General features: G+C 55.7%; 2 protein-coding genes across 7 annotated transcripts; both read left to right on the top strand.

Annotated features, from left to right (window-relative positions):
* The first annotated feature begins 5,837 nt into the window (after window positions 1-5,837).
* On the top strand, window positions 5,838-11,566 carry MRPL52 (mitochondrial ribosomal protein L52). 6 transcript variants are annotated; one of them, XM_055131726.1, is made up of 5 exons: window positions 5,838-5,901; window positions 6,010-6,070; window positions 6,145-6,212; window positions 10,659-10,723; window positions 11,038-11,336. In XM_055131726.1, the coding sequence occupies exons 1-5, from the start codon at window positions 5,874-5,876 to the stop codon at window positions 11,188-11,190; spliced, it is 375 nt and encodes a 124-aa protein (XP_054987701.1). In that variant the 5' UTR covers window positions 5,838-5,873; the 3' UTR covers window positions 11,191-11,336. The 6 variants fall into 6 exon arrangements, with proteins under 6 accessions (XP_054987701.1, XP_054987699.1, XP_004609746.1 ...); XM_004609689.2 differs by having other exon boundaries at window positions 5,839-5,901; window positions 6,013-6,070; XM_055131727.1 differs by having other exon boundaries at window positions 5,865-5,901; window positions 6,010-6,054.
* Window positions 11,567-13,287: 1,721 nt separating this feature from the next.
* Window positions 13,288-25,602, top strand: MMP14 (matrix metallopeptidase 14). Its single transcript, XM_055131638.1, has 10 exons — window positions 13,288-13,633; window positions 18,496-18,644; window positions 18,829-18,951; window positions 19,301-19,608; window positions 21,027-21,188; window positions 21,602-21,762; window positions 21,881-22,019; window positions 22,140-22,290; window positions 22,715-22,833; window positions 23,906-25,602. Exons 1-10 carry the CDS (start codon window positions 13,529-13,531, stop codon window positions 24,235-24,237), a joined length of 1,749 nt encoding a protein of 582 aa, XP_054987613.1. The 5' UTR covers window positions 13,288-13,528; the 3' UTR covers window positions 24,238-25,602.
* The last annotated feature ends 1,636 nt before the right edge of the window (window positions 25,603-27,238 follow it).

Below are 27,238 nucleotides of genomic sequence, written 5' to 3'. Positions count from 1 at the left end.
CCATCCTATTTCCCTAGTCCTTCAGCTCTGGCCCTTTGGTGTCATATGCGATGACTGCATGTGTTCACTTGCGCGCGTGGAGCTCCTGTGGGCCACAGGATTTGTCAGTGCATGCACCCTATTTATCACTTTGCAGAGACAGGGTTCCAATACCCACGGTCAGTGAGCTCCTGGAAACAGGACTGTTGCTTCCTCTATTCCTTTAAACAGTGATATGATAATGCCAGCCTGTCATCTTTCCTGTCAATCCTAAAAGTTGACACTGAAGTCACTTTCCTGGTCCTTGGCACCTATTACTTGATTCCCCAACTGTAGCACTGTCTTCCCGTTGTTCATCGATTTGCTCGAGAGGGCACCAGCAACGTCTCCATTGTGAGACTTGCTGTTACTGTTTTTAGCATATCCAATATGCCACGGGTAGCTTGATCGAGTACCCATCCCTCCACCAGTGCCCATTCTCCACCTTCTCCAGCACCAACGTTCCCAGTGTCACCCCACCACCGCCACCGCCTTTGTGGTAGGCGAGTTCCCTTTTACTCTCACTCTCTCCTTTAGGGTGTTGTGGTCTGCAGTGCAAGTATTAAGTGACTATCATGTTCAGTCTCTAGTCTACTTTCAGCACACATCTCCCATCCTGAGCAGGCCCTCCAAGCATCCTTTGCTTGGTGGTCCCTTCTCTATCTGAGCTGCCTTTCCCCCCAGCATGTGAGGCCGGCTTCCAAGCCATGGAGCAATCTTCCTGGTCCTTATCGCTACTATCCTTGGGTGTTCATCTCCAATTCTGTTACTTTATATTCCATAAATGAGTGCAGTCCTTCTATGTCTGTCCCTCTCTTTCCGACTGATTTCATTTAACATGCTCAGTCAGTCAGTCTTGAACCTAATTTAAATCAGTCAAAGCCAGAGATGGTAGAGTTGGGAAGGCACTTACAATTACTTACAGGTTTTATTTTTGTTTTTATTTGGTTTTTGAACCACACCCAGTGAGCTCAGGAATTATTCTTGGTGGTGCTCATGACACTATATGGGATGCGGGAATCAAACCCAGGTTGACTGCATGTAAAGCAAGCACCTTACCCATTATACTATCTCTCTGGCCCCAGCTCACCCGAGTGCAAATTCCCAGCACCGCATAGGGTCCTCTGACCACCAGTAGGAGTGATTCCTAAGAGTGTGGTCCTAAAACCGAATCAAAGCAACAAAAAATAAATAAGTAAATTCAGACACATTTTGGTTTTGTTTCCTGATCTCTGAAAACCAGAAGTAATCTGTTGAATGATTGTTTCCTGTAGTATCTTATCTACATTAGATTTATTAAGACATTTTTATGAAATCATTTATATCACTTACATATTGATACATAAAGTTGAAGTTTATGATTATGAAAAGGTAACGGTACTCAATCTTGTTTCCCTTGCTAACTTTTAGGGATCTGTTTTTTGGCCTACAGCCAAGTTTCCATCACTTCTTGGGTTCAGCCTTAATCTATACTATTCTTACAGTTATCTAAACAGCTGCTTTTACTTCTCACTCCAGGTTCCACCCTTCCCCTCTTTCAAAGCATAACTCAGAGTCACCTCCCGGAAAAGCCTGTCAGTCTTACAAAAGGAAATGATAAACTTCCAGATAAGTCATTACTCCACGAACTCAGACTTCCCCATTCAATATGTGTTTAATGTCTAGCCTAGCAGATGGTAAAGAATGCCTTTGCGGGGAGGGCTACACCTGATGGTGTTCAGGGCTTACTCCTGACTCTGCTCAGGGATCACTCCTAGAAGGCTCAAGGGACCATATGAAATGCCATGATTCGAATCCAGACCAGCCATGTGCAAGGCAAGTGCCCTACCTGCTGTGTTATCTTTCCAGCCCTGGTGAAGTATGCCTCCACAGGCTTCCCCGTTCTCCCTTGAACACATATCTGGCTTGCTTGTCTCTTTGTTTCTCTGCTCGCTTACTTCCACTCTGGAGAAATGTTCTCTCTCAACACACTTCCCCTCTTTCTCTCCTCTCCTAGCTTTAGCTTTCTTTCTTTTCTTTCTTTCTTTCTTTCTTTCTTTCTTTCTTTCTTTCTTTCTTTCTTTCTTTCTTTCTTTCTTTCTTTCTTTCTTTCTTTCTTTCTTTCTTTTTCTTTTTGGGTTACAGTCGGCGATGCACAGGGGTTACTCCTCGCTCTGCACTCAGGAATCACTCCTGGCAGTGCTCGGGGGACCATATGGGATGCTGGGAACCGAACCCTGGCCAGCGGAGTGCAAGGCAAACGCCCTACACACTGTGCTATGGCTCCAGCCCCTCCTCTCCGAGCTTTCTAAGAAAGTTTTGTTCAATAAAAACTACCTTACTTCACTAAAGAAAAAAAACAAATGAATGCCTTTTTATTATAAAAGTTTCACCATGTGTAAAGCACTTTAACTCACAGTATCATGCTTAAAATGTTTTCACAAAGGTGTTATATAAAATTTTTTAAAAATCTCCTTCCCCTTGGGACCAAAGCAGTAGTACAGCGGGTAGGGTGCTCGCAATCCCCAGCATCCTGCGTGGTTCCCCTAACCTGTCAGGAGTAATTTCTGAGCACAGAGCCAGGAGCCAGCCCTGAGCATTGCCAAGTGTGGCCCCAAAACCAAAAAAAAAAAAAAAAAAACAACCAACAAACAAAAGAATCCTTCCCAGAGACGTGTGCTGAAAGTAGATAAAGGACTAAACTGTGATGGCCTCTCAGTGTCTGTGTTGCAAACCCTAATGCCCAAAAGTAGAGAGAGAGTATGGGGGAAATTGTCTGCCAGGGAGGCAGGGGGAGGGTGGGAAAGGGGGGTATAATGGGGAGATTGGTGGTAGGGAAGGTGCACTGGTGGAGGGATGGGTGTTTGATCATAGTGTGATTGTAACCCAAACATGAAAACTTGTAACTATCTCACAGTGATTCAATAAATATATATATATATACATATACATATATATATGTATATATGGACTGGAGCAATAGTACAGCAGGTAGGGCATTTGCCTTGCACGCAGCCAACCCGGGTTCGAGTCCTTCGTCCCTCTTGGAGAGCCCGGCAAGCTACCGAGAGTATCCCGCCCGCATGGCAGAGCCTGGCAAGCTACCCGTGGCGTATTGGATATGCCAAAAACAGTAACAAGTCTCACAAAGGAGATGTTACTGGTGCCCGCTCAAGCAAATTGATGAACAATGGGACAACAGTGCAGTATTATACATAGATATATATCTATATAGAGATATGTATGTACATATATATGTACATATATATATCCCCCCCAAAAAAATAAAGAATCCTTCCCTCCCCACCTTCCCTTTGCTGCTGCTGATATTGCCGCAGTGAGCGGGGCTCTTGCACACGCCGGCCACTATGCCGGCCACTATGCTCTCTGCACTCACACCACAGGCTGTGGCACTTGACGCAGACCGCAGTATTCACTGAGGCTGGGACGCCTGGCATGGCTGGTCCACTTGCTCTCTTAGACTCTGATGCTGGCCAGTGGGAGGGAGGGGGACCACTTCCAGCGGTGCTCAGGGCTGATTCATGGCTCTGTACTCAGAGGTGACTCCTGGTTGCTTGGGGGATTGAACCAGGGTCTGCCGCGAGCAAGGTGAGCGCTACACCTGTGCCACCTCTCCCTCTTTGGGAGCACACTCAGTCGAGACACACCTGTCATGGTGGGAGGCTCCCCAAGGGTCCTTACTGTGCTCACACCTGTGATCACCAGGGTCCTGGCCCTCCCACATCTTTATAACTGTAGTACCGACAGGACAGGCAGGTACACCCCCTGGCTGAGGTAATGCCGGGCATCCCTTGCAAATTCCCTGGGAACTGCCACCAGCAGAGCTACCAGTGCTCCAAGGTATTGTTCTATTCTGGTTCTGGTGTCAACCCTCACCCCTTTATTTCCCTTTTTTTCTGGCTGCCAACCCCTCCGGCTACAGGCTCCTTTTGGGTCACGTCCTGCTGTGCTCAGGGGTTATTCCCAGCTAGGTTGTGTCCAGGGGACCATACACAGTGCTGGGGGTGGAACCCAGGCCTCCTGTGTGCAAAGCATGGGCTTCAGCCTGCTGAGCACTCTCCAGCCTTGCAGTTCCCCTTTGTTCCGAGGGGGGTTTATTTATGGAAGTCACACCTGGGGGGGGGGGGACACGTAGTGGTAGGAATCAAACACAGGACCTCGACTGAGTCACATCCTTTCCCTTAAGCTCATTTTTTTTGTGGGGAGTAATGATTCAGGGCTACACCGGAATGGCTCCCAGCAGTGCTTGGAGGACCATTGGTGTGGTGCCGGGATGGAACTGAGACTGGCTGCCTGCAAGGCAAAGGCCATAACCCCCAAACTAGCTCACTGCCGTCAGTTCCCCGTAAATAAGCTCTTTCTCAAAAGCAATTCAGGGATGACTTCCCTAAGGCGAGTGAAAGGAAGAGAGGGGCTGATGTAACTCGGTGGTGGTGTGCGTGTTCCTCGCATGCGAGGCCTAATCTCCACCCAGGCACACAGAGAAAAGAAAAAAAAAAGCAAAAAACAGGAGTCACAGATGTGAGTTTGCCCCTGCCCAAGTCCTTACCTCACTGGGTTTCCCCAAGGGTGACATTAAACAGTGAGGTAGTTGCACTTCTAACACAGAACCAGGGCTAGGGAGATAGCGCAAAGAGCTGGAACCCCTTTTTGACCCAGACACGTGGTCCCTCAAGCACAGCCAGGAGGCTCCTCCCAAGCACAACAGGGCGTCGCCTCAAAACTAAAGTAAAATGAAATAGACAAAATGGAATCATATCTTAGCGCCAATCCCTCTTCCTCAAGAGAGCCTTCTCGACAGCGTGCTACACACAGATCCAGTTACGGGCTCACGGATGAGCAAGAAGCTGATGGGGAAGACAGGGCCTGATTAGATCCTGGCATCCCAGGGTCTCCCTAGCACCACGAGGCACTGCCTGGAGGCCCTCCCCCTAACCCCACCATTGCAGGGTGTGGTCCTCGAGCCCCACCACACTGAGCACCCTCTGGGGTCTCCTGCACTACAGGGACAAAGCAGCTCTGTCTCCTCCATCCTCTGAACGGAACCTGCGCCCATTCCCATGCCCTGGCCCCTGAGAACTGCCCGTAGCCCCCACTCCCGCAAAAAAAAAAAAAAAAAGCAATAACAAAACAGGTACTTCCTTCCTTTCCTTCCCATTATTTCTCTCTGCTGTAGTGGTACAGCAATGTACTGTCTGATTTCGAGTCTATCTTCCTTCTCTAGACTTGAGACTCCATCAGAATCCTGATGAAGTCCTTTTGGTTTTCCACGGGGTCTCCTGGGCCTAAAGCATTGATGGGGAGGTTGGGGAGGTGGTGAGAGAGACAGGTCCCCTCCCCCGCCCCACCCCCCACAGCTCAAGGGCTGCGTACCCACGTGACTCCAACACCCAAACAAGATTTGAAATGTGTTTCCTCTTGATTTTGCTAGATAAATGAGAGTCTAAACCCGAACTTCTGAGTCACTCTAGCCTGGACTATTGTTTTCCGCCTGGGAAAAAGCAAGCACTTGGATGAAGGGATCGAATGAAGGGATAGAATGGACCGACGCGGGGCAGCAGTGTCAGCACAGCAACCCGGGGGAGGACACAACTCCCACTGAGGACGTGAGCGTCCCTGACGACGCGTGTGGCTGTCTCTAGGTCGCGGGAGGCAAGCATGGGAGGTGGGGGGGAAATGAGGGGGATGGTCCCTCCGTTCCGTACAATGAACCAAGATGGCCCACCCCAGGGCAGCCCAGTAGAACCAAGATGGCGGCTCCCGCCTTCCCCGGCGCGGCGCGCCTGTCGAGGCCACGCCCACTTCCGGCTGGGCGGGCGTTGCATGGCGACGCTTCCGGCTGGGCGGGGCACAGCATGGCGGCGCTCGGGACCTTCCTCCGGAGTAAGTGGGCTGCTGGCGCGCGGGTTTGTTCCCTCGCCGGCGCTAGCCCGAGGCCCCCCGGAGCTAGCGGCGCGACCTTGCCCCTCACTTCTCGCCTGTTTTTCCCAGCAGGTGTCCGGAGGCTGCATTGCAGCGCGGCCGCTCGGGCGGGCAGTAAGTGGCGACTCCAGTAAGTGGCCAGTGTGGGGGGCGCTGGGCACCGAGGTCGGGCTGAACCCCTCACCCTGTTTCCCCTCCACCCAGGCAGGGCCTGGCTGCCAACCCCTCCGGCTACGGACCCCTGACGGAGCACCCGGACTGGTCCTATGCAGGTGAGCGCTAAGCTGACAGCTAAGGACACTCGGGACAGGGTCCTCCGCGCGCGCATTCTGGGGGGCGGGGCGGGGTGGAAAGTGAAATAAAACTGTGTACTTGGGGTTAGGGGAAGGCGCCCTGTAGTGTGTTGGTAAACGAAACCGCGCCCCTGGGAAGTGAAGCTGGACAGGATCCCAGTGGGTCACGGGAATAACGTTGAAGGTCGGTTTTGTCATGGGTGCCCAGGGGTGGGGTGGAGTAGGTGGGTAGGGAACTTACAGTTACAGTTCTCCAAAAGGAGATGAGGGTTGTTTTTTTTTTTTTCCAAGGTCGGGGAATACCCCTTTCTGTGGGATGAGTATGACCTTGAAAATTTTGGTAGCCAGTGCTGGGAGAGTTCTTTGCAAAGTTACCCAAGTGAACTTCTCATAGAAGGGCCGAAAAAGTGATTGGGGATTGAGTGAAAGCTCAAAGTTGGAGTGGGGGACCCCTGGCTTTGGTCCCTGCACCCACAACACAGTCCTCGGACTAGCCCCCAAGCACCAGTAGACCAGTAGGTGTGACCTGACCCACACCCCTCACCCCCATCACCAAAAAAAAAAGAGAATGCTGAGACCCCTTCAGGAACAATCTTCACTTTTATTTAATGGGGAGGAAAGCATGAGGGGATGCCAGAGAGATAGCACAGTGGAAAAAGGCACTTGCCTTTTTGCCTGATGGGCACCACCTATGTTTCCCAAGCAGCAGTGACCCTTGAGCAGAGTCAGGAGTGATCCATCCCTGAGCATCACAAGTGTGACTCCAAAACCAAAAGAAGGTGGAGTGGATAGCGAAAGAGGAGGGCAGGAGGATGAAAGGCAGGTAGAAGGGAAAAAATAGGAAAAAGTAGGTGCCAGAGCAATTTAGCAAAGGATGGGGCATTTGCCTTGCATGCAGTCGACCCGGGTTCTATCTCCAGCATCCCATTTGGTCCCCCAAAGCCCCGCGCCAGGAGTGATCCCTGACCGCAGAGCCAGGAGTTAAGTCCTGAGCACTGCTGGGTATAGCCCTTCACCCTCACCTCCCCCCCCCTAAAAAAAAAAAGGAGAGAGAAAGTAGAATAGCTATTATTAGCCCAGGGAGAGAGGACTGGAAACGTCCAATCCACTCCCTGTAGAGGAATTCTGGGTCCAGGTGAGAAGATTGAAGCCTTGAGGATTGCATGGGTGGGCAATAGCAGGGATGGGGAGCGGGCACCCTCAATACCACAGAGACCCGAGTGTGGATACCCTCTTGTATCCTGTCAGAGTCTGATCCGCTTTCCTCAGTGACCGAGGAGGATGGTGAAGATTTTTCCTTCTTGTTTTTCACTGGAGGATCTCCATGAAGTAGCATGGAACATTGGAAATACTGTGAAGTTTGTTCTAAAGACTTTGTTGTTAGTTTATCTTTTGCTGTGTCAGGGACCAAACCGGGACCTCATGCTTGAGAAACACGTGCTGTACCACTGAGGTACATTCTGGGCCTTGAAATTGGTTCTCTTTCAGGGGGATGAAGGAAAAAAGGGGGTTAGGGTCACATCTGGCAGTGCTCAGGGCTTACCCCTGGCTTTCTGCTCAGGGATCACTCCTGCAGTGCTTGGAACCCTGTGGGATGCTGGAGATTAAACCAGCGTTGGCTGTGTGCAAAGCAAGTGTCTTGCCTGCTGTACTAGCTCCCTACCCCATGATGATTATTATTATTATTTTTTTGGCTATACCTGTTAGTGCTCAGGGGTTATTCCTAGCACAGTGCTCAGGTTGTTCTCGGTGGTACTGGAGAACCAGATAATGCCAGGGATCATGTTTACTGCTTTTGCCCTGGAATTGATTTCTTTATCCAGGCTCCTGTTTGTTAACTTTGTGGGTTTGGTTAAGTTTCATGGCTGTGTCTTTTCACATCTGTAAAAAAAATATCTCCTATGGTTCTTCTATGGGGCTGGAGTCATAGCATAGCGTTTGGGCGTTCGCCTTTCACACGGCCAACCCAAGTTCGATTCCTCTGCCCCTCTCGGAGAGCCCGGCAAGCTACCAAGAGTATCGAGCCCGAGAGGCAGAGCTACCCGTGCGTATTGGATATGCTAAAAGCAGTAACAATAAGTCTCTCAATGAGAGACGTTACTGGTGACCACTCGAACAAATTGATGAGCAACGGGATGGCAGTAACAGTGACAGTGATAGTTCTTCTATGGATAAAATAAAAGACTCCTTTCCTGATAAATATCTCTTGCTTTCAAACTTTTGGGTGAGGTGTTTTTTCTTTTTTTTTTTTGTAGAGTTCTTTTCTCTTCATTTCCATTATTAATTACTTACATATTACAGTAAAAGCTAGTAATACACTCCCTAGTAACAAGGGACGTATGTCTAGTTGGCAAAACACACCATAAATATTTTATTTGGTGTTTTTCTACCCTTATACTTTATATAAACCCTGGAATTTACAAGCTGTTCATGACGATTTGTTGGAGACATTCAATATTCCAACATCAATCCCATCACCATTACACCTTCCCACCACCACTATCTCCAGTTTTCCCAACCATCCCTTAAGTCTGCCCCCAGGTAGGCCCTCAATAATTTATTTATATTGCTTCTTACAAATAATTTGCTAAAAGAAAGATCAAAAAATGTTTCCTTAGAAGAAAGCTAGTGAAGATTGTTGTATCTCACGATTGGAGCCATTAAGCCCTTTTAAGAGATTACTAAGATGTTGTTACAAGTTAAGACTTCTGTGCTTATTTAATTTATTACTTTTTTGCTGCTTGGGTCACATCTGGCGATGCACAGAGGTTACTCCTGGCTCTATACTCAGGAATTACTTCTGGCAGTGCTTGGGGAACCATATGGGATGCTGGGAATCGAACCTAGGTCGGCTGCATGCAAGGCAAACACCTTACCCGCTGTGCTATCACTCTAGCTCTTATATTTTCTTAATTGAGACCAGTTGCCTTCTACATTACATCCCATACAATCTGGGATTCATAGTTAAAGCATAAAGCATAAATCCTGCTTTAACTATGAATATTTTAAGGCACAAATAGTTATAGGTCAATGCTCTATCCCATTCAAAAAGAACTTGGGATGGTTAAAACACTGCCATAAAGCAGGGCTGGAGAGATGGTGTATATGTAGGGATAAAAGGGCTTGCCTAGTATGAGGTGACCTGAGTTTGATTCCTGGCACTGCATGTTCCCTGGAGCACTGCTGGGAGCGCCATGCTGAGCACAGAGCAATGGGTAGCCCCCAGACACATGAGATGTGACCTAACCATCAAAAAGATAGGTAAGGGGCTGGGACAATAGTACATTTGGTAGGTAGGACATTTGCCTTGCACGCAGCCAACCCAGGTTCAATCCCCAGCATCTCATAGGGTTCCCCAACCACTGCCAGGAGTGATTCCTGAATGCAGAACCTGGAGTAACCCCTGAGCATTGCCAGGTGTGACCCCAAAGCAAGCACCCAAAAAGATAGGTGAATGTCTCAAGGCTGGCTGTAGGAGATAGCTCAGAAGGCTGGAGCACATCTTTTGCATGTGGGATCCCCAGGTTCAATTCCCAGTACTGCATGCTCCCCCGGAGACACACACTAAGTATGACCCAAAGCAAACAAAGTTCTAAGGCAAAACAGATACTAAAATGATTGGTGAGCCTTCAATTCTAGAGAGCTGTATAGCTAAAGAGGTTAGAGAAGGGTTTCTGGGACAGGGAGGGCTCAAAATAAGTCTAAGGAACATTTAGATAAAGAGAGTGTGTTTCATTATAGAATATCAAAATTGAGCAAACTTAGTGATTAGAACAGTGATGGGTTGATTTGAGTGGAGAATTTTTTGGTTTTTTTCGGTTTTGTTTTTGGGTCACACCTGGCGATGCTCAGGGGTTACTCCTGGCTTTGCACTCAGGAATCACCCCTGGTCGTGCTCAGGGGCCATATGGGATGCTGGGAATTGAACCCAGGTTGGCAATATGCAAGGCAAATGCCCTACCCACTGTGCTATCGCTCCAGCCCCTGAGTGGAGAATTTTTCCCCCCTTTTTTGGAGTGGGGCCACAGCGGGTTGTATCTGGGCTTACCCCTGACTCTACCTCTGACTCTCAGGGGCTAGGGAGCCCCTGTGGGGTGCTGGGGATTGAACCTGGGTTGGCCACACACACAGCAAGCACCGTACCCGCTGTACTATCTCTCCAGCCAGATTTCTGATGATAAAAGGTTGTGAAAGGCCCTTAAATTGCAGGGTAACAGGGATAATGGGCAGGCCTAGGAACTTACTCTTGGTGGTTTGGCGTACCTCCTCCTTAGATGAGGAACTTGCGTTTAGAGTAGAAACAGTTGGAGTGACATGGTGGGGGTGCCCTAGGGGCATTTTCTTCCTTCATTTCTCTCTGCTTTCTTGCACACGGCAGGACAGGCCATCTCTGATGCTTGCCTGTCCTCTCACTTCCCCCTGCAGATGGCCGCCCTGCTCCCCCAATGAAAGGCCAGCTCCGGAGAAGAGCGCAGCGGGAACAGTTTGCTGTGAGTGGTGGAAGCCCCTGCCAGGGCAGCCTGGGTTTGACTACAGAGCCAATGTCAAAGGCATCATTTGTCGCCAGCCCCTACTGTCCCCTGAGAAAGGCTGGCTAGTCAGGGCACTCCCAGGTAGGAGCCCCGGGGAGACATCTGCCACACACTTGCTGCCTTCCTCCTGCTTCTCGCCGGGCTCCAGGCCCACCCTGTCCCCAGTCAGCACTGCCTGTTTGCCATAGGCCTCGGGCTTTGATGTGAGGGCGAAAGGATGCAGGGTGCTCAGAGCCCAGATGTCATCCCCACCGTTTTCCTGTCTGTTTCAGAGACGCGTCGTCCTGCTGTCACAGGAAATGGATGCTGCAGTGCAGGCATGGCAGTGCAAACAGCAGGAGATGCTGCAGGAAGAAGAAAGGAAGCGGGAAAACGCCCTCAAACCCAAAGGGAGTCTACTTCGGAGCCCCCTGCCACGCCCGTGAAAAAGCAGCCTCTGGCTTTCTCTGCTACCACCTTCTCTCGAGCAGCAGAGAGCCCTCATTGTTCCCTGTCTGTCTTCAGAGCAGAAGGACTCGGGTACTGGGAAGAACGGACAATGAGATCACTGCCTGTCAGGGCTGGCTCTGTGCCTGCACCCCTGCTTCATTCCAGCCTTGCTCTGAGATACTGTCTCCCTCCCTCTCCGGCCGTAGGACTGGCCGGGCTATGAGCAATGGTTGATCTATGAGCATGAGAACGGAGCTACCATTTTCCTGCTTGTGACCTTGCCTTCAGCCCTTCCACTGCCTGTTTGGGCTCAGGCTCTGTGATGTTGGGCATTTAATAAATGTGCCGGAAAAGCCTTTCCAGCTGAGGCGACCAGTGTGAGTTTTCTAGACTTCAGATATACTGCTCAGGAGAACGTGCTCACTGACGTGGGTGTTGCATGTTGTCTAAAGAACTGGATTCTGAGGTTTCTATGGGTTCTGACAATTCCAGAGGTTAGCTGCCAAAAAGGCCTGTACATTCTGATCCCAGTCTATGTCGGGGGCCATGGAGGTGCTGGGTCCCTAGTTTCTGTGGAATAGGTGTCTGGTTCCCACTGCACATTACAAACCATTGAGTTGCCCTGGAGTCAAGAAATCTTTTCCTGATTATTGTGGCTCCTGCAGTGAATTGTTTGGGGGACTACTCTCTGCAGTGCTCAGGGCTGACTCCTGGCTCTGTGCTCTTAGTGGGCTCGGGGCACCTTATGGAGTCCTGGGGATGGAACCAGGGTCAGCCTCATGCGAGGCAAACACCCTATACTATACCCACTCTATTGTTGCTCCAGCCCCTCCTGCAGTGGATTCTGGGGGAAATATAGAGGCACTGGGGTTTTCTTCAACTTTCTGCTACAAACATGTCATCATTTCAGGGTCTCTGGGATTTCTGGAGCTTCCTACCTGACCTAATTTCTGTCTAGCTTTCTACTCCTTTCCCTGCTTTCTTCCCTCCTTCTCCCCACTGCCTCCTTCCTCTCTCGCTGACCAATGCAATTCCTGGATCTTAGATTTCGCTGATGGTGGAATTTTCTGTCTCCCACACTTTTCCTGCTTCTGCCATGCCGCTTTTCCACATCTACTTCTCCACTTATCTGTCCCTTTCCCACTAGCAACTCGAGGGAGCCCGCCTCTCTGCACAACTCCACCTTCGTTCTCAGCATTTACCTGGCTACCCAGTCATCCTAAAGGAATCACCCCCTTTACCAGGGAACAAGGGAAACCAAGTTTCATTCTCTTCTCAAACAATTTCCCCAAACTTGATTTGCCTTTCCCCAGATTCCTAGGCCCTGCGCCCCTTTGCTCCCCTGCCAACTCTAATTTAAGGAGCAGCCAGGTTGCCAATGATAATAATAAAGGGAACACATTTGTCTTCCTATAAGGACAGAACCCCTAGATCCAGTGTGTTTGCGGGTAGCCCGGTTTCTGGACGGTGGGTTTGTTTTGGCAGAGGTACTTGTCAAGAATTGAAAGGACCAGGCAGCCAGGGGTGTAGTTCGGCAGTAGAGTCCTGGTCTTGCCTGTGTGAGGTCTAGAGTTCGAATCCCCGAACAAGAGCAGAAAAAAGCACGGACAAAAGTTTCTATTCAGTTGGGCCATGGCCCCCCAGTGCGGGTTTCCTGGACCGGCTGAGCCAGGCGGCAGCACCATCCCACACTGGGGCGCCCCGCGTGCCCCAGACGCCAGCGGTGCTCAGCACTTTGAGGTGAGACAAATGCTGAATACCAGAGGAATGGAGCCACCCGAAATATGCTTAAGGGGAGGGGGGGTAAAGTCAGTCGGCCACATCCCGTCCCCTGGGTTCCTCCCCACAGCCCCCCGCGCTGGGCCGCGACCTCAACCCCTGCTGATGGCAGCCTGCCCTGCAGAAAGGCAACTTGGGTTCTTTTTGTGTGTGTGTGTGTTTTCTTTCCCCCTGGCTCTTGGCTGTAATTGGATTCAAGCAGAAACAACCACGTCCGCACAGGGAAAGGAGGGCATTGGGGCGGGGGCGGAGAGGCTGTGGGAGAAGGGAGGGACCAGAGCGAGCCGGGCGCGCTTCGGGGCCAGTTCGCCGACTAAGCAGAAGAAAGATCAAAAAACGGGAAAGAGTGGACGAGCACAGAGGCACTTGCGGGAACTTCCTCCTCCTCCTCCTCCTCAGCCACCACCACCTCCTCCTCCTCCTCCTCCGCAAAGGATAGCGCTCGAGGAATCCCAACTCGGTGCGTGGCCGAGACAAAGGCGCCCGGGGAGTGGCGGAGCGAGCCCCGGGCTTGGGCCGCGCCGCGCAGCCCGCAGTGCCCGCAGCCTCGCGGACATGCCTCGCGCCCCGCCACGCGCCCGCAGCCTGCTGCTCCCGCTGCTCGCGCTGGCCGCGGCGCTCGCCCCGCTCGCCTCGGCCCAGAGCAGCTTCAGCCCCGAAGTAAGTGAGCTCCGGGCCCCTCGAGGCCACGGTGGGGTGGGGTCCTCCGCCTTGCAGGGAGCGGGCTCCTGGGGGTCTCGGCCGCCCCGACCGACCCGCGCGCGCCCCCCGCTCCTCCACTTGGCCCGACTTCCCCGCCCGGCAAGTTTTGCCTCTTGCAGCAGCCGGCCCCCAACCCCCACCCGGCACGGCCGCCAACTTTCTTCGCCCCGCGCCTGGCCCTTTGGAAGCGCCGCTTCTCCGCGCCCCGGGACGCCGCGCGCAGCCCCCGAGGCCGGTGCGCTGGAGGGGGCCCCGCGGGGACTCGGCGCTACCCGCGCGCGAGTTTGTTCATTCTCCGACTCTGCAGCCCGCGCTCGCCCGCCCGCACCGCGCCCCGACGGCGGGCGCCCGGGCTGGCCCCTGCGCGCGGGGCCCCCGCCGTGCCCGCCCGGAGCCCTGGCGTCCAGCCGCGGGGCGCCGGCGCCCACCAGCCGGTCCCGGGCGCACAAAGCCCGCGCTTGTGAGCCGGGGGCTCGACCCGACCGCCGCCGCCACCCTCTTCCCCCTCCGTGCCCCCTCGCCCCCGCCGGCGCCTTGGGGGCCCTTTATGTTTTTTCTGTTCATTGTTTCTCTGGGTCAGTTACAGGGGATCTGAGGGGCGTTGCACTGGGGACCCCGGGCGGGCCCGGTCCTGCGCACCCGCACCAGTCTGGGCTTACTCCGGGTGGGGGCGGCCCCCCGCCCCAGACACTGGCCCACCCGACCCGGGAGGAAGCAGCGTGGGAGTTGTCCCGGAGGTTTTTCCTCTCTTTCTCTCTCACTTTTATTTTGGGGTGAAGGTAGGAGTCGGATTCGATCAGCTTCTTATTTTGGGCCCTCCCAGCCCACTCGCCGGCCAGGGCCTGGGTGCGGTCGCGAGGGGGGCGGGGGGAAGGGATCAGGACTTGGCTTGTCTGTCCGGGTCCCACCCCACCAAACTGCCCCAGAAAGAACAGAGAGAGTTTCTCTTTGTGTGTGTGTGTGTGTGTGTGTGTGTGTGTGTGTGTGTGTGTCTGTCTGTCTGTCTGTCTGTCTGTGTGTGTGTGTGTGTGTGTGTGTGTGTGTGTCTGTCTGTCTGTCTGTCTGTCTGTGTATCTCACAGAGAGTTGTGCCCAGAGGAAAGGGTGGCCCCGGGCATGGGGCTGAGTGCCCAGAGAAGTGCTGCCCAGCTCATCCTTTGCAAGCGCAGGAGGACCCTCCTCATCCCAAGGCCTGGAGTCCGGCAAGGGCCACGCCAACAAAAGCAGCTGGCCTCTGGGGGTCTGCCCAGAGCCCCCTTGCCTGCCCTCCTCCTCTCCCTCCCATGCTTAAAGCATGGCAGCCCAGGGGCAGTGCCAGAACCACTGTTTGCTTCTGGGCCTGGCGGGGTACGAGGCAGAGAAGGGAAGAGCAGGCCTGGACGCTGCGGCCGGGACAGCCCGGCCAGGCGCAGGAGGGGTGCTCTCCGCTTTCCCAGACAGAGCTGGGCCAGCTTCTTTCACACGACACACTTGTTGCCTCTCCAGGCCAATGTGGAGGAGAGCCGGGTTGTCCCCGGCCTTGGGCAGCCAGATCCCCCCCCCCCCCCCCCCCGGCCCTCCACAGCCCTGCACCAGCTCCCCGGGGCCTGTCTGGCACTGCCGCCGTCCCCCACCCAGCCGCAGACACAAGCTCTCCTTCTGTGGTTCCGACCTCATCGCTCCTCTGCGGCTCCGGTTTTGCTCAGAGCCTGCCCCCAGAGGCAGGGAAGGAGGAGAAGGGGCTCCTCCCCCCCAGCCTGGCGGCCCTCTTGACTCCTGGGACACTCCTCTCTTGACCAGAGTTCCACTTTGCTCTGTTGGCTCTGAGGTGGAGCTGGCGGATGCCAGCACTCAGCCTTCCTGGGAGACTCGGCTGCGGGGGGTGGGGGTGGGGCCCCTGGGTATCGATTCTTCCGCCCTGGGAGAATTCCCCTTTGCTGGCTAAGGGCTGACTGGGCCTGACCTCAGTTCTCACTTCCAACTGTAGGAGTGACACCACCCCCAACTTCACCCCAAAACTCCCAGGTTATAAGTAAGCCTGAGGTGTGCCTTAGCCTCAGGTGAGGCCGGGAGCCCCGAGAGATTCCTACCTGCTCGGGAGTTTCCTGGGCCCCAGAACAGGCCACAGCACGCCTCCCCAGGGCACTAGCTGTGACTTCAGCCAGCACAGGCTAGGGCAGGCCTACGTGTCCCCAGAGCAGCCCCGGGGCCGGCACACCCCACTGCTCCCCTCTGGGGTGCTAAACAGTTAAACCTGGGGGGCTCGCAGAGCTGGGTGGTGCACGGGTGGTTCTGGCCTGGCCTCTTGGTGGGGGGGAGGAGGGGGGAGGCCAGCTTGTTTACTTCTTGGTTGCCTTAATTCCTCGTCAGCCTTGAGAAATGAATAACTCCTAGAACCATGTTGCAATTCTCGCCCCATCAGCTGCTCCTGAATCACCCCCAGCCCCAATGCAGGAATATTGCCCCACCTCGGACCTGGAGGGGGAAGTCCCAGCTATGTCCAGCCCGTGGACTCCGGCCCTCTGCACACCATGCAGAGGGGAGCAGTGGCCCAAGCAGCCTCCCGCAGAAAGAAAGGAGAGCAGGAGCAGGAGCAGGAGCAGCGCCCAGCAGCCTATGTGGGAGTCGCCACATAGGAAAATCCAGCCATATTCATATTCCGTAGTGACTTGGCCTCTTTTGCTTTCAGCCTTTAGGAAAATTTTTCCATTGTTCTTTTTTTTTTTTTTTTGAAGCCACACCTGGCAATGCTTAGGCTTGCTCCTGGCTCTGTGCTCAGGGATCACTCCTGGCAGTGTTCACGGGATCATAGAAGTTGCTGGGGATGGGACCCATGGAGTTTGCTGCATGCACGGCAATTGCCTTCCCCATGAACAGTTCCTCCTGCCTGAACCATCCCTCCCGCCCTCCTCATTGTTCTTTTTTTAATTTTTCTTTTTGGGTCACACCCAGCGATGCACAGGGGTTACTCCTGGCTCTGTGCTCAGGAGTTACTCCTGGCGGTGCTTGGGGGATGATACGGGATGCTGGGAATCGAACCCGGGTCGGCTGCGTACAAGGCAAACACCCTACCCGCTGTGCTATCACTCCAGCTCCTCATTGTTCTTAAAGACACTTTTCCCTCCACGGAGCTTTGCAGTGTATGTACTTTCCAAACACCGAAGTCTTAACTATATTATTTGGCATCCATAGGCCATAACAACTCCCAACATCTCTAAAATTAAATAGTTATTAAATCGTCACTCTGTCTCCCAGTCCCTCCACTCAGAATCTTGGATGGGCCTCTTGGTCCTGAGCCCTTTATCAGTTGCTGTTGGTCAGGACATGGTGCCATCCTCCTGGATCTGGGCAATGATCTCACCCCTCACCACCCCAGGCCCCTGCTTCCTCTGTCCTCCATTCTACAGAGACCCTACGTGGGGGCCAAAGCCATAGTACAACAGTAAGACGTTTGCCTTGCACGCGGTCCAACAGGGTTTAATCCCTGACATCCCATGTGTCTGATGAGCATCTCCGGGAGTGATTCCTGAGTGCACAGCCTGGGGTAAGCCCTGAGCATCGCTGAGTGTGGCCCCAAAGCCGGTAAACTGAAAGTTCTTAGGGCTGGGAAGGAGCTCGGTGGTCATGTGGCATGGCTCAGATACTCCCCCGGGGCCATGCCACTCTTATCAGGCCTCTGGGGACCCTCCTTCCCGGTGCCGTCCATTTGTTTCCACCTCCTAGCTACAGAGTCCCTCCCTCCTGGTTCCTAATCTCCTGTGCTGGTCCTCCTTGAAACATGTATCTGCCACTTTTAACTTTGTGTTCCAAGGGAACATCACATCACGTCCATGGGGGTAACAGAGTATAAATTTCCTGCTGTGCCTTTGTTCTGGGCCCAGACTGAAAGAGCCTGAGCTCTGTGAGTATTTGGGACCGGAGCAGCAGCGGGGAAGGCGTTTCCCTTGCATGTGGCTGGGCTGACCTGGGTTTGATCCCTGTCATCCATATGGTTCCCTGAGCCCACCAGGAGTGATTCCTGAGTACAGAGCCAGGAGTAACCCCTGAGCATCAGCAGGTGTGGCTCAACACCCACCCCCAGAAAAAAAAAATGTGAGTGAGCATTTGTTTTTTTCCCAATTTGACTGGGTCAGAAACCTGCCAGAGTAGAACACAGGCCTAGCACATGCGGCGCTCCGAATCCCATTTCCCTGGCATCTCTTACCCTCCCCAGCACTCTCCAGGGAGACCCCTGTGACAAAAAGACCCGAACTGTGAGGAACCTTGAGTTTCAGGGTCCCGTGCCAGGCGTGGCCCCCGCCATACCTCCCCAAGTGATATACCCTCAGCCTCTTGCAAGCTCTTTCCTTTCTGGCCCAACCCGGCCTTGAGACAGATACTGTATTTGCAAGAACCTTGACACAGAAGGGCTGAAAGGAGGTGCTGGACAGAGAGTAGGGGACAGGGCACTTGTGGTCTACACTGGTTCCATTCCTGGCAACTCATGATCCCCCAAGCACTTCTGGGTATGGCGCAAACCTATCCCCCGCCCCCACCCCCACACATAAAGTGCCGAATAGAATCTCAGCTCTGAGATGACATTCTCGAACTCATTTCTGCCATCTGGGTTCCTATCTGCAGCCAGAGCCCAGAACTACGCTTCTCCCAAACCCCTGTTTGCCAGGCACTTCAAGAGGACATGACATATTGGGGCGTAGGCCAGAGTTTGGGTCCAGCCTGGGAGTCCCTCCAGGGCCAGGGCCAGTCCAAGCTGGGCACACAGGCCTCTCCCCAAGCCTCGGGTGCATGCCAGGGGCCCTGAGGCCAGCCCAGGACACTGAGCCCCCGTTCCTTTCCCTGCAGGCTTGGCTTCAGCAGTATGGCTACCTGCCCCCCGGGGACCTGCGCACCCACACACAGCGCTCACCCCAGTCGCTCTCCGCAGCCATCGCTGCCATGCAGAAGTTCTACGGGCTGCGGGTGACGGGCAAAGCTGATCCGGACACCATGAAGTAAGTGTGGGACCCAGCAGGAATCCCTTCAGCAGCCCTCCCCGATCCTGCACCGCGACCCAGAGAGGTTGTTCGGTGCATGCCTGACCCCCTACCCACTCACCCCAGCCGCCTCCCGGGGTCCTTCCCCACGCGCCACCTCGCCCAAGACCTTCATCCACACGCTCCCTACACTCCCCCGCAGAGCCATGAAGCGCCCACGCTGTGGTGTTCCCGACAAGTTTGGGGCTGAGATCAAGGCCAACGTTCGAAGGAAGCGCTACGCCATCCAGGGCCTCAAGTGGCAGCACAACGAGATCACTTTCTGGTGAGCCCCGTGGCACGTGGCCGCTCTCATCACCCACGCTCACTGACCTCCCCACTCCCTCGTGCCGCCCACCTTGCAGCCACCTTGCTTCTGGGAAGCATCCTGGGGAGAGCCGGGAGGAGTCTGTCACTCTGGATGGGTGTGACCTGCAGAGAGTCTACCCCAGGGCCAGAACCCTAGAGCCTGCAGTTGCCTGAGCCCTTGGTTCTTGGGGCACAGACTTCCCGAGAAAGCAGCAAATGTTGAGTTAGGCCTGGGGGTGACCCGGGAGCATGCGGGGAAGGAGACTTTTGCCTCTTGTTCGCCTGACGCACTCCCATCCTCTCCCCTGGACGTGTCTGGCCCTCAGCATTCAGAACTACACCCCCAAGGTGGGCGAGTATGCCACGTTCGAGGCCATCCGCAAGGCGTTCCGAGTGTGGGAGAGCGCCACCCCGCTGCGCTTCCGAGAGGTGCCCTATTCCTACATCCAGGAGGGCCACGAGAAGCAGGCCGATATCATGATCTTCTTCGCCGAGGGTTTCCACGGGGACAGCACGCCTTTCGATGGCGAAGGTGGCTTCCTGGCCCACGCCTACTTCCCAGGCCCCAACATTGGCGGGGACACCCACTTTGACTCTGCCGAGCCGTGGACTGTGCGGAACGAAGATCTCAATGGTGAGTGAGGGCATCCCGGGACAGTCTTCCCTGCGAGATGGCCTGTGGCTACACAGATTCTCCCGGCTCCTCCTGTAATGGAACCCTCCAGATCTCATCTGTTCTCAATGCCATTTTGAGGGATGGAGGGGTAACTCCATGAGCACAAGCTTTGCATGCATGTGGGAAGCCCGGGTTCGATCCCCGGCACCACATGGTCCCCTGAGCACTAAGCTGGGAATATCTCCTGAGTACTATGTAGCCCCAATCAGCTAAGCATCCTGTTTTGAATATTTATATCTGGTTCCTGCTCCTACCCAGTAAATTGATTCCCCAAGATATCAAAGCAAACCCACATTGCCCGTTTTTTTTTTTTTTTTTTTTTTTTTTTTTTGATTTTTGGGTCACACCTGGCGATGCACAGGGGTTACTCCTGGCTCTGCACTCAGGAATTACCCCTGGCCGTTCTCAGGGGACCATATGGGATGCTGGGATTTGAACCTGGGTCGGCCGCGTGCAAGGCAAACGCCCTACCCGCTGTGCTATCTCTCCAGCCCCCACATTGCCCGTTTTTCCAGGCACATTTTTTTTCTTTTCGGGTCACACCCGGCGATGCACAGGGGTTACTCCTGGCTCTGCACTCAGGAAGTACCCCTGGCGGTGCTCAGGGAACCATATAGGATGCTGGGAATCGAACCTGGGTCGGCCACGTGCAAGGCAAACGTCTTACCCGCTGTGCTATCGCCCCAGCCCCTCTAGGCACATTTTATCTCTAGCTTCGAGAAGACACCGAGGCACAGCTCGGGCTCCAGCCTCCCTTCACACCGCACTCTGGGAGTGGGGTTGGCCCTCAAGCATCTCTCTCCCTTTCACCCAGGACCGGCTGCCAACTGGCTTTGTGTCTGTTTCTTATTTTGTTTTGGAGCCACACATGGTAGGGCTCAGGGATTACCCCTAGCTCTACGCTCAGGGACCACTCCTGGTGGGCTCAGGGGACCATCTGGGGGTACCAGGGATCCAACCCAGGTTGGACATATGCAAGACAAATGTCCTACCCACTATCCTATCCCTCTAGCCCTGACTGGCTTTGTGGATTATCTCCAAATATGAGACTAGGGGCTGAGCGATAGCACAGCGGGTAGGGCGTTTGCCTTGCACGCGGCCAACCCGGGTTCGATTCCCAGCATCCCATATGGTCCCCTGAGCACCGCCAGGGGTAATTCCTGAGTGCAGAGCCAGGAGTAACCCCTGTGCACGCATTGCTGGGTGTGACCCAAAAAGCAAAAAAATATATATATATGAGACTGGACCCCAGGATTTTGTCACTTTCGGTGAAAAGCATGGCAAGTGGACTTGGGGGTGATCCTGCAGGCTCTGGGGGGGGCAGCTGAGAGCTGGGGAAAGAGCCGCTGTCCTAACTGCCTCCGCCCTCCCTCCAGGCAACGACATCTTCCTAGTGGCTGTGCATGAGCTGGGCCATGCCCTCGGCCTCGAGCATTCCAATGACCCCTCGGCCATCATGGCTCCCTTTTACCAGTGGATGGACACTGAGAATTTCGTTCTGCCCGATGACGACCGCCGCGGCATCCAGCAGCTTTATGGCGAGTAATCAGCCTCGCCCGTATCTCTCCCGGGGTTCCTCCTTGGCTACGCCTCTCTCCTGTGCGTGTCTGTTTGTGTGTCTGTGTTGGTGTGCCTTATTTCTCTATGTCTGGCTGTACCTCTGTGCCTCTCCGGCCTCTCTGGGCTACACCTTTTTCCTGTGCATGTCTGTGTTTCTCTGCGTGTGTGTGTGTGTGTGTGTGTGTGTGTGTGTGTGTGTGTGTGTGTGTGTACAGGCCCCGGTCTGTTCCACTAAACTACATCCGCAGATTCTGGACGCCACCCTTCCTTCCCCAGGTTGCTTCAGCCACCCCTAAGACCTGCCCCATTCCAGGGGTGCTTCTTTCCCTCAGTCTGGCCTCTCCTCTGACGCTGCCTCCTCCTCTGAAGCGCCCACCTTGTTCTCATGCAGGAAGTGAGTCAGGATCCCCCACCAAGATGCCGCCTCAACCCAGGACCACCTCTAGGCCCTCTGTCCCCGATCGGCCCAAAAACCCCACCTACGGGCCCAACATTTGCGACGGGAACTTTGACACCGTGGCTGTGCTCCGAGGGGAGATGTTCGTCTTCAAGGTGAGAGGAAGCAGGAGGCCGAGTGGCCAGGAGTCTGGGTGGAAAGGGAGGGCTCAGTCGGACTGGACGGGGGGGTGGGCTGCGCCCCAAGACCCCACGTGCTCCACCCGCCTTCCAGGAGCGCTGGTTCTGGCGAGTGAGGAATAACCAGGTGATGGATGGCTACCCCATGCCCATCGGCCAGTTCTGGCGGGGCCTGCCCGCGTCCATCAACACCGCCTACGAGAGAAAGGACGGCAAGTTTGTCTTCTTCAAAGGTAAGCGGGCGGACAATGCCGTCCAGGGGCTGGGGCGGGGGTAGAAGCCACCGGCCGCCTCCGAGGACGCTTGGGCCGCTGTGGAGCCCCCAGCCCACGCTTCTCCGCCCCCCTCTCCAGGAGACAAGCACTGGGTGTTTGACGAAGCGTCCCTGGAGCCGGGCTACCCCAAGCACATCAAGGAGCTGGGTCGGGGGCTGCCCACAGACAGGATAGACGCCGCGCTTTTCTGGATGCCCAACGGGAAGACCTACTTCTTCCGGGGAAACAAGTGAGCGTGTCCCCCGCCCCCGGGCCTCCCTCCGACACTCCCTGCCAGGTCACCTCCACTGTGTCTCTCTGCAGCGGGAGCTGGCCAGGCCTTAGCCGCTGCCTCCCACCGGTGCCCAGTGAGTGGGCCGCGACCCGGTCACCAACTCAGACCTGGTCATTTGATGCCTCCGCCCCTGCAGCCACGCACTGTCATTAAGGGTTCTGGTGGCTCCCGGCAGCCTGGCCTTCCTTTCCACCCCCACTTTCCGCTGCTTCCAGACTGCAGGCCCTCATTTACCCCGAGCCCCTGTCCCCCACCCTGCCCCCTCAGCCTGTCCTCTGCGCTGACCCTGCTTCCTCGCCAGAGGCTCCCTGCTGAGTCCCTTCTCCAGTCTCACCATTCACGACCTGGATTTCCCTGCCCCACCCCGCGTCTCCTGCAGGTACTACCGTTTCAACGAGGAGCTGAGGGCAGTGGACAGCGAGTACCCCAAAAACATCAAGGTCTGGGAAGGGATCCCTGAGTCTCCCCGAGGGTCGTTCATGAAGGGCAGCGATGAAGGTGAGAAAGAGGGAAGGGGGGATGGGACAAGCAGGATGAAGGTTTAGAGGACCCTGTGGGATTTGGAGGAGAGGTGGAGCCCCTGCCACCCGCCGGGTGCCCGCCAGCTCACCACCCCCCTCCCCACACAGCACACACAGTCCCCAGCTCTTCTCTGCCCTGGCTTTACATGTGCCCGTTTTACAGTTGAGGAAACTGATGTGCAGAAAAGTTTAGAGCTCAGTTCAGTGGCCGGGGGGAGAGAGCCTGTAACCTCATACCCTAACACCACCAAAAGTAATCCCAAGCACTGAGCCAAAAGTAGCCCTGAGCGCCATTGGATTGTGACCCCCATAAATAAAAGAGAGAGGGGGCTGGAATGATAGCACAGAGGGTAGGGCGTTTGCCTTGCACTCGGCCGACCTGGGTTCAATCCCCGGCATCCCATATGGTCCCCCAAGCACTGCCAGGAGTAACCCCTGAGCATCGCTGGGTGTGACCCAAAAAGCAAAAAAAATAAATAAAATAAAATAAAAAAATAAAAGAGAGAGAGAGAGCCAGGGACAGAACAGAAGTTAAGATATTTGTCTTGGGCTGGAGCAATAGCATGGTGGATAGGGCGTTGCCTTGCACACGGCCAACCCGGGTTTGATTCCCAGCATCCCATATGGTCCCCCGAGCACTGCCAGGAGTAATTCCTGAGTGCAGAGCCAGGATTATCCCCAGTGCATCGCTGGGTGTGACCCAAAAAGAAAAATAAAAGACTTTTGTCGTGCACACAGCCCTCCTGGGGTTCATCCCTGGCGTTCCATATCGTTCCCCTCTGCACCCACCAGGAGTGACTCCTGAGCACAGAGCCAGGAGTAAGCCTTAAGCATGCCTGGGTGTGGCCTAGGAACAGAGAGAGAGACAGACCTGAGGAAGAGGAAGAGAGAGAGAGAGAGAGAGAGAGAGAGAGAGAGAGAGAGAGAGAGAGAAGAAACAGAGTTCAGCAGACTCGGACTCACACACTCACGGCTTTCCCTCTGCTCCTCTCCCATTCTCCTCCCTTGCCCCTCCTGGGCATCCCTGCGCCCACTTGCTGGCCCTGCAGTCTTCACTTACTTCTACAAGGGGAACAAATACTGGAAATTCAACAACCAGAAGCTGAAAGTGGAACCCGGCTACCCCAAGTCTGCGCTGCGGGACTGGATGGGCTGCCCGTCCGGGGGCCGGCCCGACGGGGGCACGGAGGAGGAGACGGAGGTGATCATCATCGAGGTGGACGAGCCCGGCGGCGGGGCCGTGAGTGCGGCGGCCGTGGTGCTGCCCGTGCTGCTGCTGCTCCTGGTGCTGGCGGTGGGCCTCGCCGTCTTCTTCTTCAGACGCCACGGGACCCCCAAGCGGCTGCTCTATTGCCAGCGTTCCCTGCTGGACAAAGTCTGACCCCCACCGCTGGCCCGCCCGCCGCTCCCACGGGGACTCGGCCACTAAGGCCAGTGGCAGCAGGTGGTGGTGGGTGGGCTGCCCCCTCCCCACGCCCCAGCCCCACCTCCCTCCTTCTCTGTGCCCTGACTGGCCTCTTCCACCCTCGCCCCCACCTGCTTCTTCCCCAGATGGGTCCCTCGGGACCGTGTAGGGCCGCTCCCAGCTCCTGCCGCCCCACCCCCACCCCCCAGCTCGCTGTGTCCGCCCCACCTGAATGTCTTGGCTCTGCACTTGAAGGCAGGACCCTCCGACCTCGCTGGTAAAGGTCATATGGGGGCTTCTGCTCCTTTTCCATTCCGTGACATACCTTTAACCTCTGAACTCTGACCTCAGGAGGCACCGGGCACTCCAGCCCTGCCACCAGCCCCCAGGTGTACCCAGCTGGCAGCTGCCTTGCTGCAGACTGGGGCTTAAAGAAATCCAGCCTGGTGGGGGGAGGGGAGCGACCCTGAGAGAAAATGGTGGGGGGTGGAGGCTGCCCCCCCGCCACCCCGAGACCTCAGGAGGAAAGTGGAACAGTGGAGAGAGAGAGGGTCGGTCCTCTGCACAGCCCCGGCCCCTGGGGAGAACTTCCACAGGAGGAGCCTGAGCCATTGACCACTGAGCTGGAGCTGCGGGGACCGAGGCACGTTGGCCTTGGCGGGCGGGGTAGCAGGGGCCTGAGACCAGGGGTGCAGATATCCAGGTGCAAGGAGACCAAGGGGAGGCAGTTGCCGGAGCCCTAGGGGAAGCCTGAGGGCCAGGGAGAAGGAAACTTGCTCAAATGAGGCAGCTGGGGCAGGCACCCAGGGCACCACAGTCTGGGGACGGGACAGGACCAAAAGCAGGTGTAGCACGATGGATGGGTGGTGGGGAGCCAGCCGGCAGCGGGGACACCGTGGGGTGGGCTCTGGAGCGGGAAAGGTGCACGGAAGGCACCCCTGCACGTGAGTGCCTTTACAGACAGGTTGGTGAGCAGGGGTCGGTGGGGGAGGTGGGGGTGTTCAGAAGACGGGCAGAGAGGGCGTACATCTGGGGACTGGCCCCTGGGGCCCTGGGGTTGAGTAACCAGGCAGATGCCTGGGTGTTCCCCACCCCTCACCCCATTCCACTGGGTTCTGCTTCCCTCACCCCACCCAGCCCGGCCCTGTTTGAAGTCTCCTTCAGCCACTAATGGTGGTCAAGGTACCGGGGGACTTAGGACCCTGAGCGGGGAGTGAGGAGAGAGGGATGCCGGGTGGGGGGGAAGGGGTCAACGGTGCTGGCAGTTCAGCTAAATTTGTCTTGTTTGGGTTTTTTTTTGTTTTGTTTAATGTATATTTTTATTATAATTATTATATATGAATTCCCTTCAAATTGTTCCTTTTTGTTAACAAGGGGCGGGGTGGGGGTGGGGGGCAGAGGCATCCGACCCCAGGAACCTGCAGGGCGGGGCTGGGTCAGTGCCCTTGAAGGACGTTTTTGACCTTGTTCAACCTTTCCACAGAGAATAAACGATGTTCACATTCTTGGTGCGGCTCCCTTCTCTCTTGTCGCCCAGCAGGGAGTGGAAGGGGAGCGTGCGTGGCCTCGCCTCGTGAGCAGCTTTTTCCATGAGGTGGGGACTGGGCATTTTTCATGAAGGACTATGTGGGGTCCGGGTGGATGAGAGGGGGTCGGGGTGGAGGCCATGCTCCACGCTCAGGGCCCGGCCTGGTGTGGTCCACCGCGCCCACTGCCCCCTCTGAGGCCCCAGGACTGCCCAAGGCAGGAGGAAGCGGTCAGAGGGACACGGAGGGACAGGCCTCGGAAAATCTCCTGAGTTGCCCTCGCCCATCCTGTGACCAGTTGGCCCTTGCGTGTGGCCAGGGATTCCCAGCACTGTGGTGGCCTCAGGTTCCGGATGACTCCTCACCCCCTGGGGCCGAGCCCCCCCCCAACATTCATAACCCCTTCCAGGCCTGGGTGTTGGTGGCTCGAGAGCGGGAGGCATAGCTGAGAAGCTGTCTCCATGTCCAGGGAGAACCATTTTGCTTACCTCTGGGATCGCCCCCAGGGGCAGAGCCAGGCTGGGGGGCAGTTTATCCAGGCTTTGTTTCCTCTTTCCTTAGAAACTGCTCCCCACCAGGTTCCCAGGAGGGGGGGGGACCCACCCTTCCTCTGAAACCCGCCTGCAGGGAGGAATCACTCAGCTGCTGAGTCAGCTCAGCTGGAGGGGAGCAACCCGCTCTCCCTCCCCCCTTCCCTTCCTGCCTCAGCCCAGCCCACCCGGGCTCTGGCCCAGGCCCCCTCCGCAGGCGGCCTCCGAGATCCCAAGTCTGCCAGCCTCTCTTCAGCTGCTATTCAGGACGGCTCGCGGTGATTGCTTTGGCAGAAGGGGTACCCCACCTTCCTGCCAACCAGGAACCCTGACCCTCCACATGGCCTCCAGCTGTTTGGCAGGGCCTGTGTGACTGGCTGGTGCAGGGGTGGGGGGCGGGTAGAAGGGGGGAGATCAAGGCATGGGACCCGGAGGAGGCGGCCAGGGGAGTGAGGGGCGTCTAGAGGTGGCGGGCCCCGTGCACGTGGCACGGAGCTCCAGGATGAGCTCATGGCCCCTTTTGTGTCTTCTGTGGTCCACATCTGGAGGCAATTACAGATGTGACCCAGTGGGAGTTGTGCAAAACACAGCTGGAGCCAGTGGAGAGCCTGGGGAGGGGGTGCCGCAGGGAAGGGGAGGGGAGCCTCGGGCTCCTGCGGTGGCTGGAGTGCGGTTTCCCCGTCACGAGGAAATTGTTTGGCCCCAATTCTGGAATCACAAGATACTCCGGGAAGCCAAGGGGAGAGATGGGTCTGGAGGGCCCGGGACCGAGCGGGGAGAGGCGGGGGGACAGCTGACCCAGCAGGGAGCACAGCAGGGCAGTGGCCCCGGGACCTTAAAACTGGCTGACTGAGGCCTGGCCCCAGCAAGGGGACCACTGGTCAGGCCTGGAGGTGGGGAGCAAAGGCCCCTGGGGCTCCC

Source organism: Sorex araneus, chromosome 3, assembly GCF_027595985.1.
Source record: "Sorex araneus isolate mSorAra2 chromosome 3, mSorAra2.pri, whole genome shotgun sequence".
NCBI classification, from domain to species: Eukaryota; Metazoa; Chordata; class Mammalia; order Eulipotyphla; family Soricidae; genus Sorex; species Sorex araneus.
The sequence above is the reverse complement of the archived record's forward strand: the minus strand, read 5'-3'. Positions and strand labels throughout refer to the sequence as shown.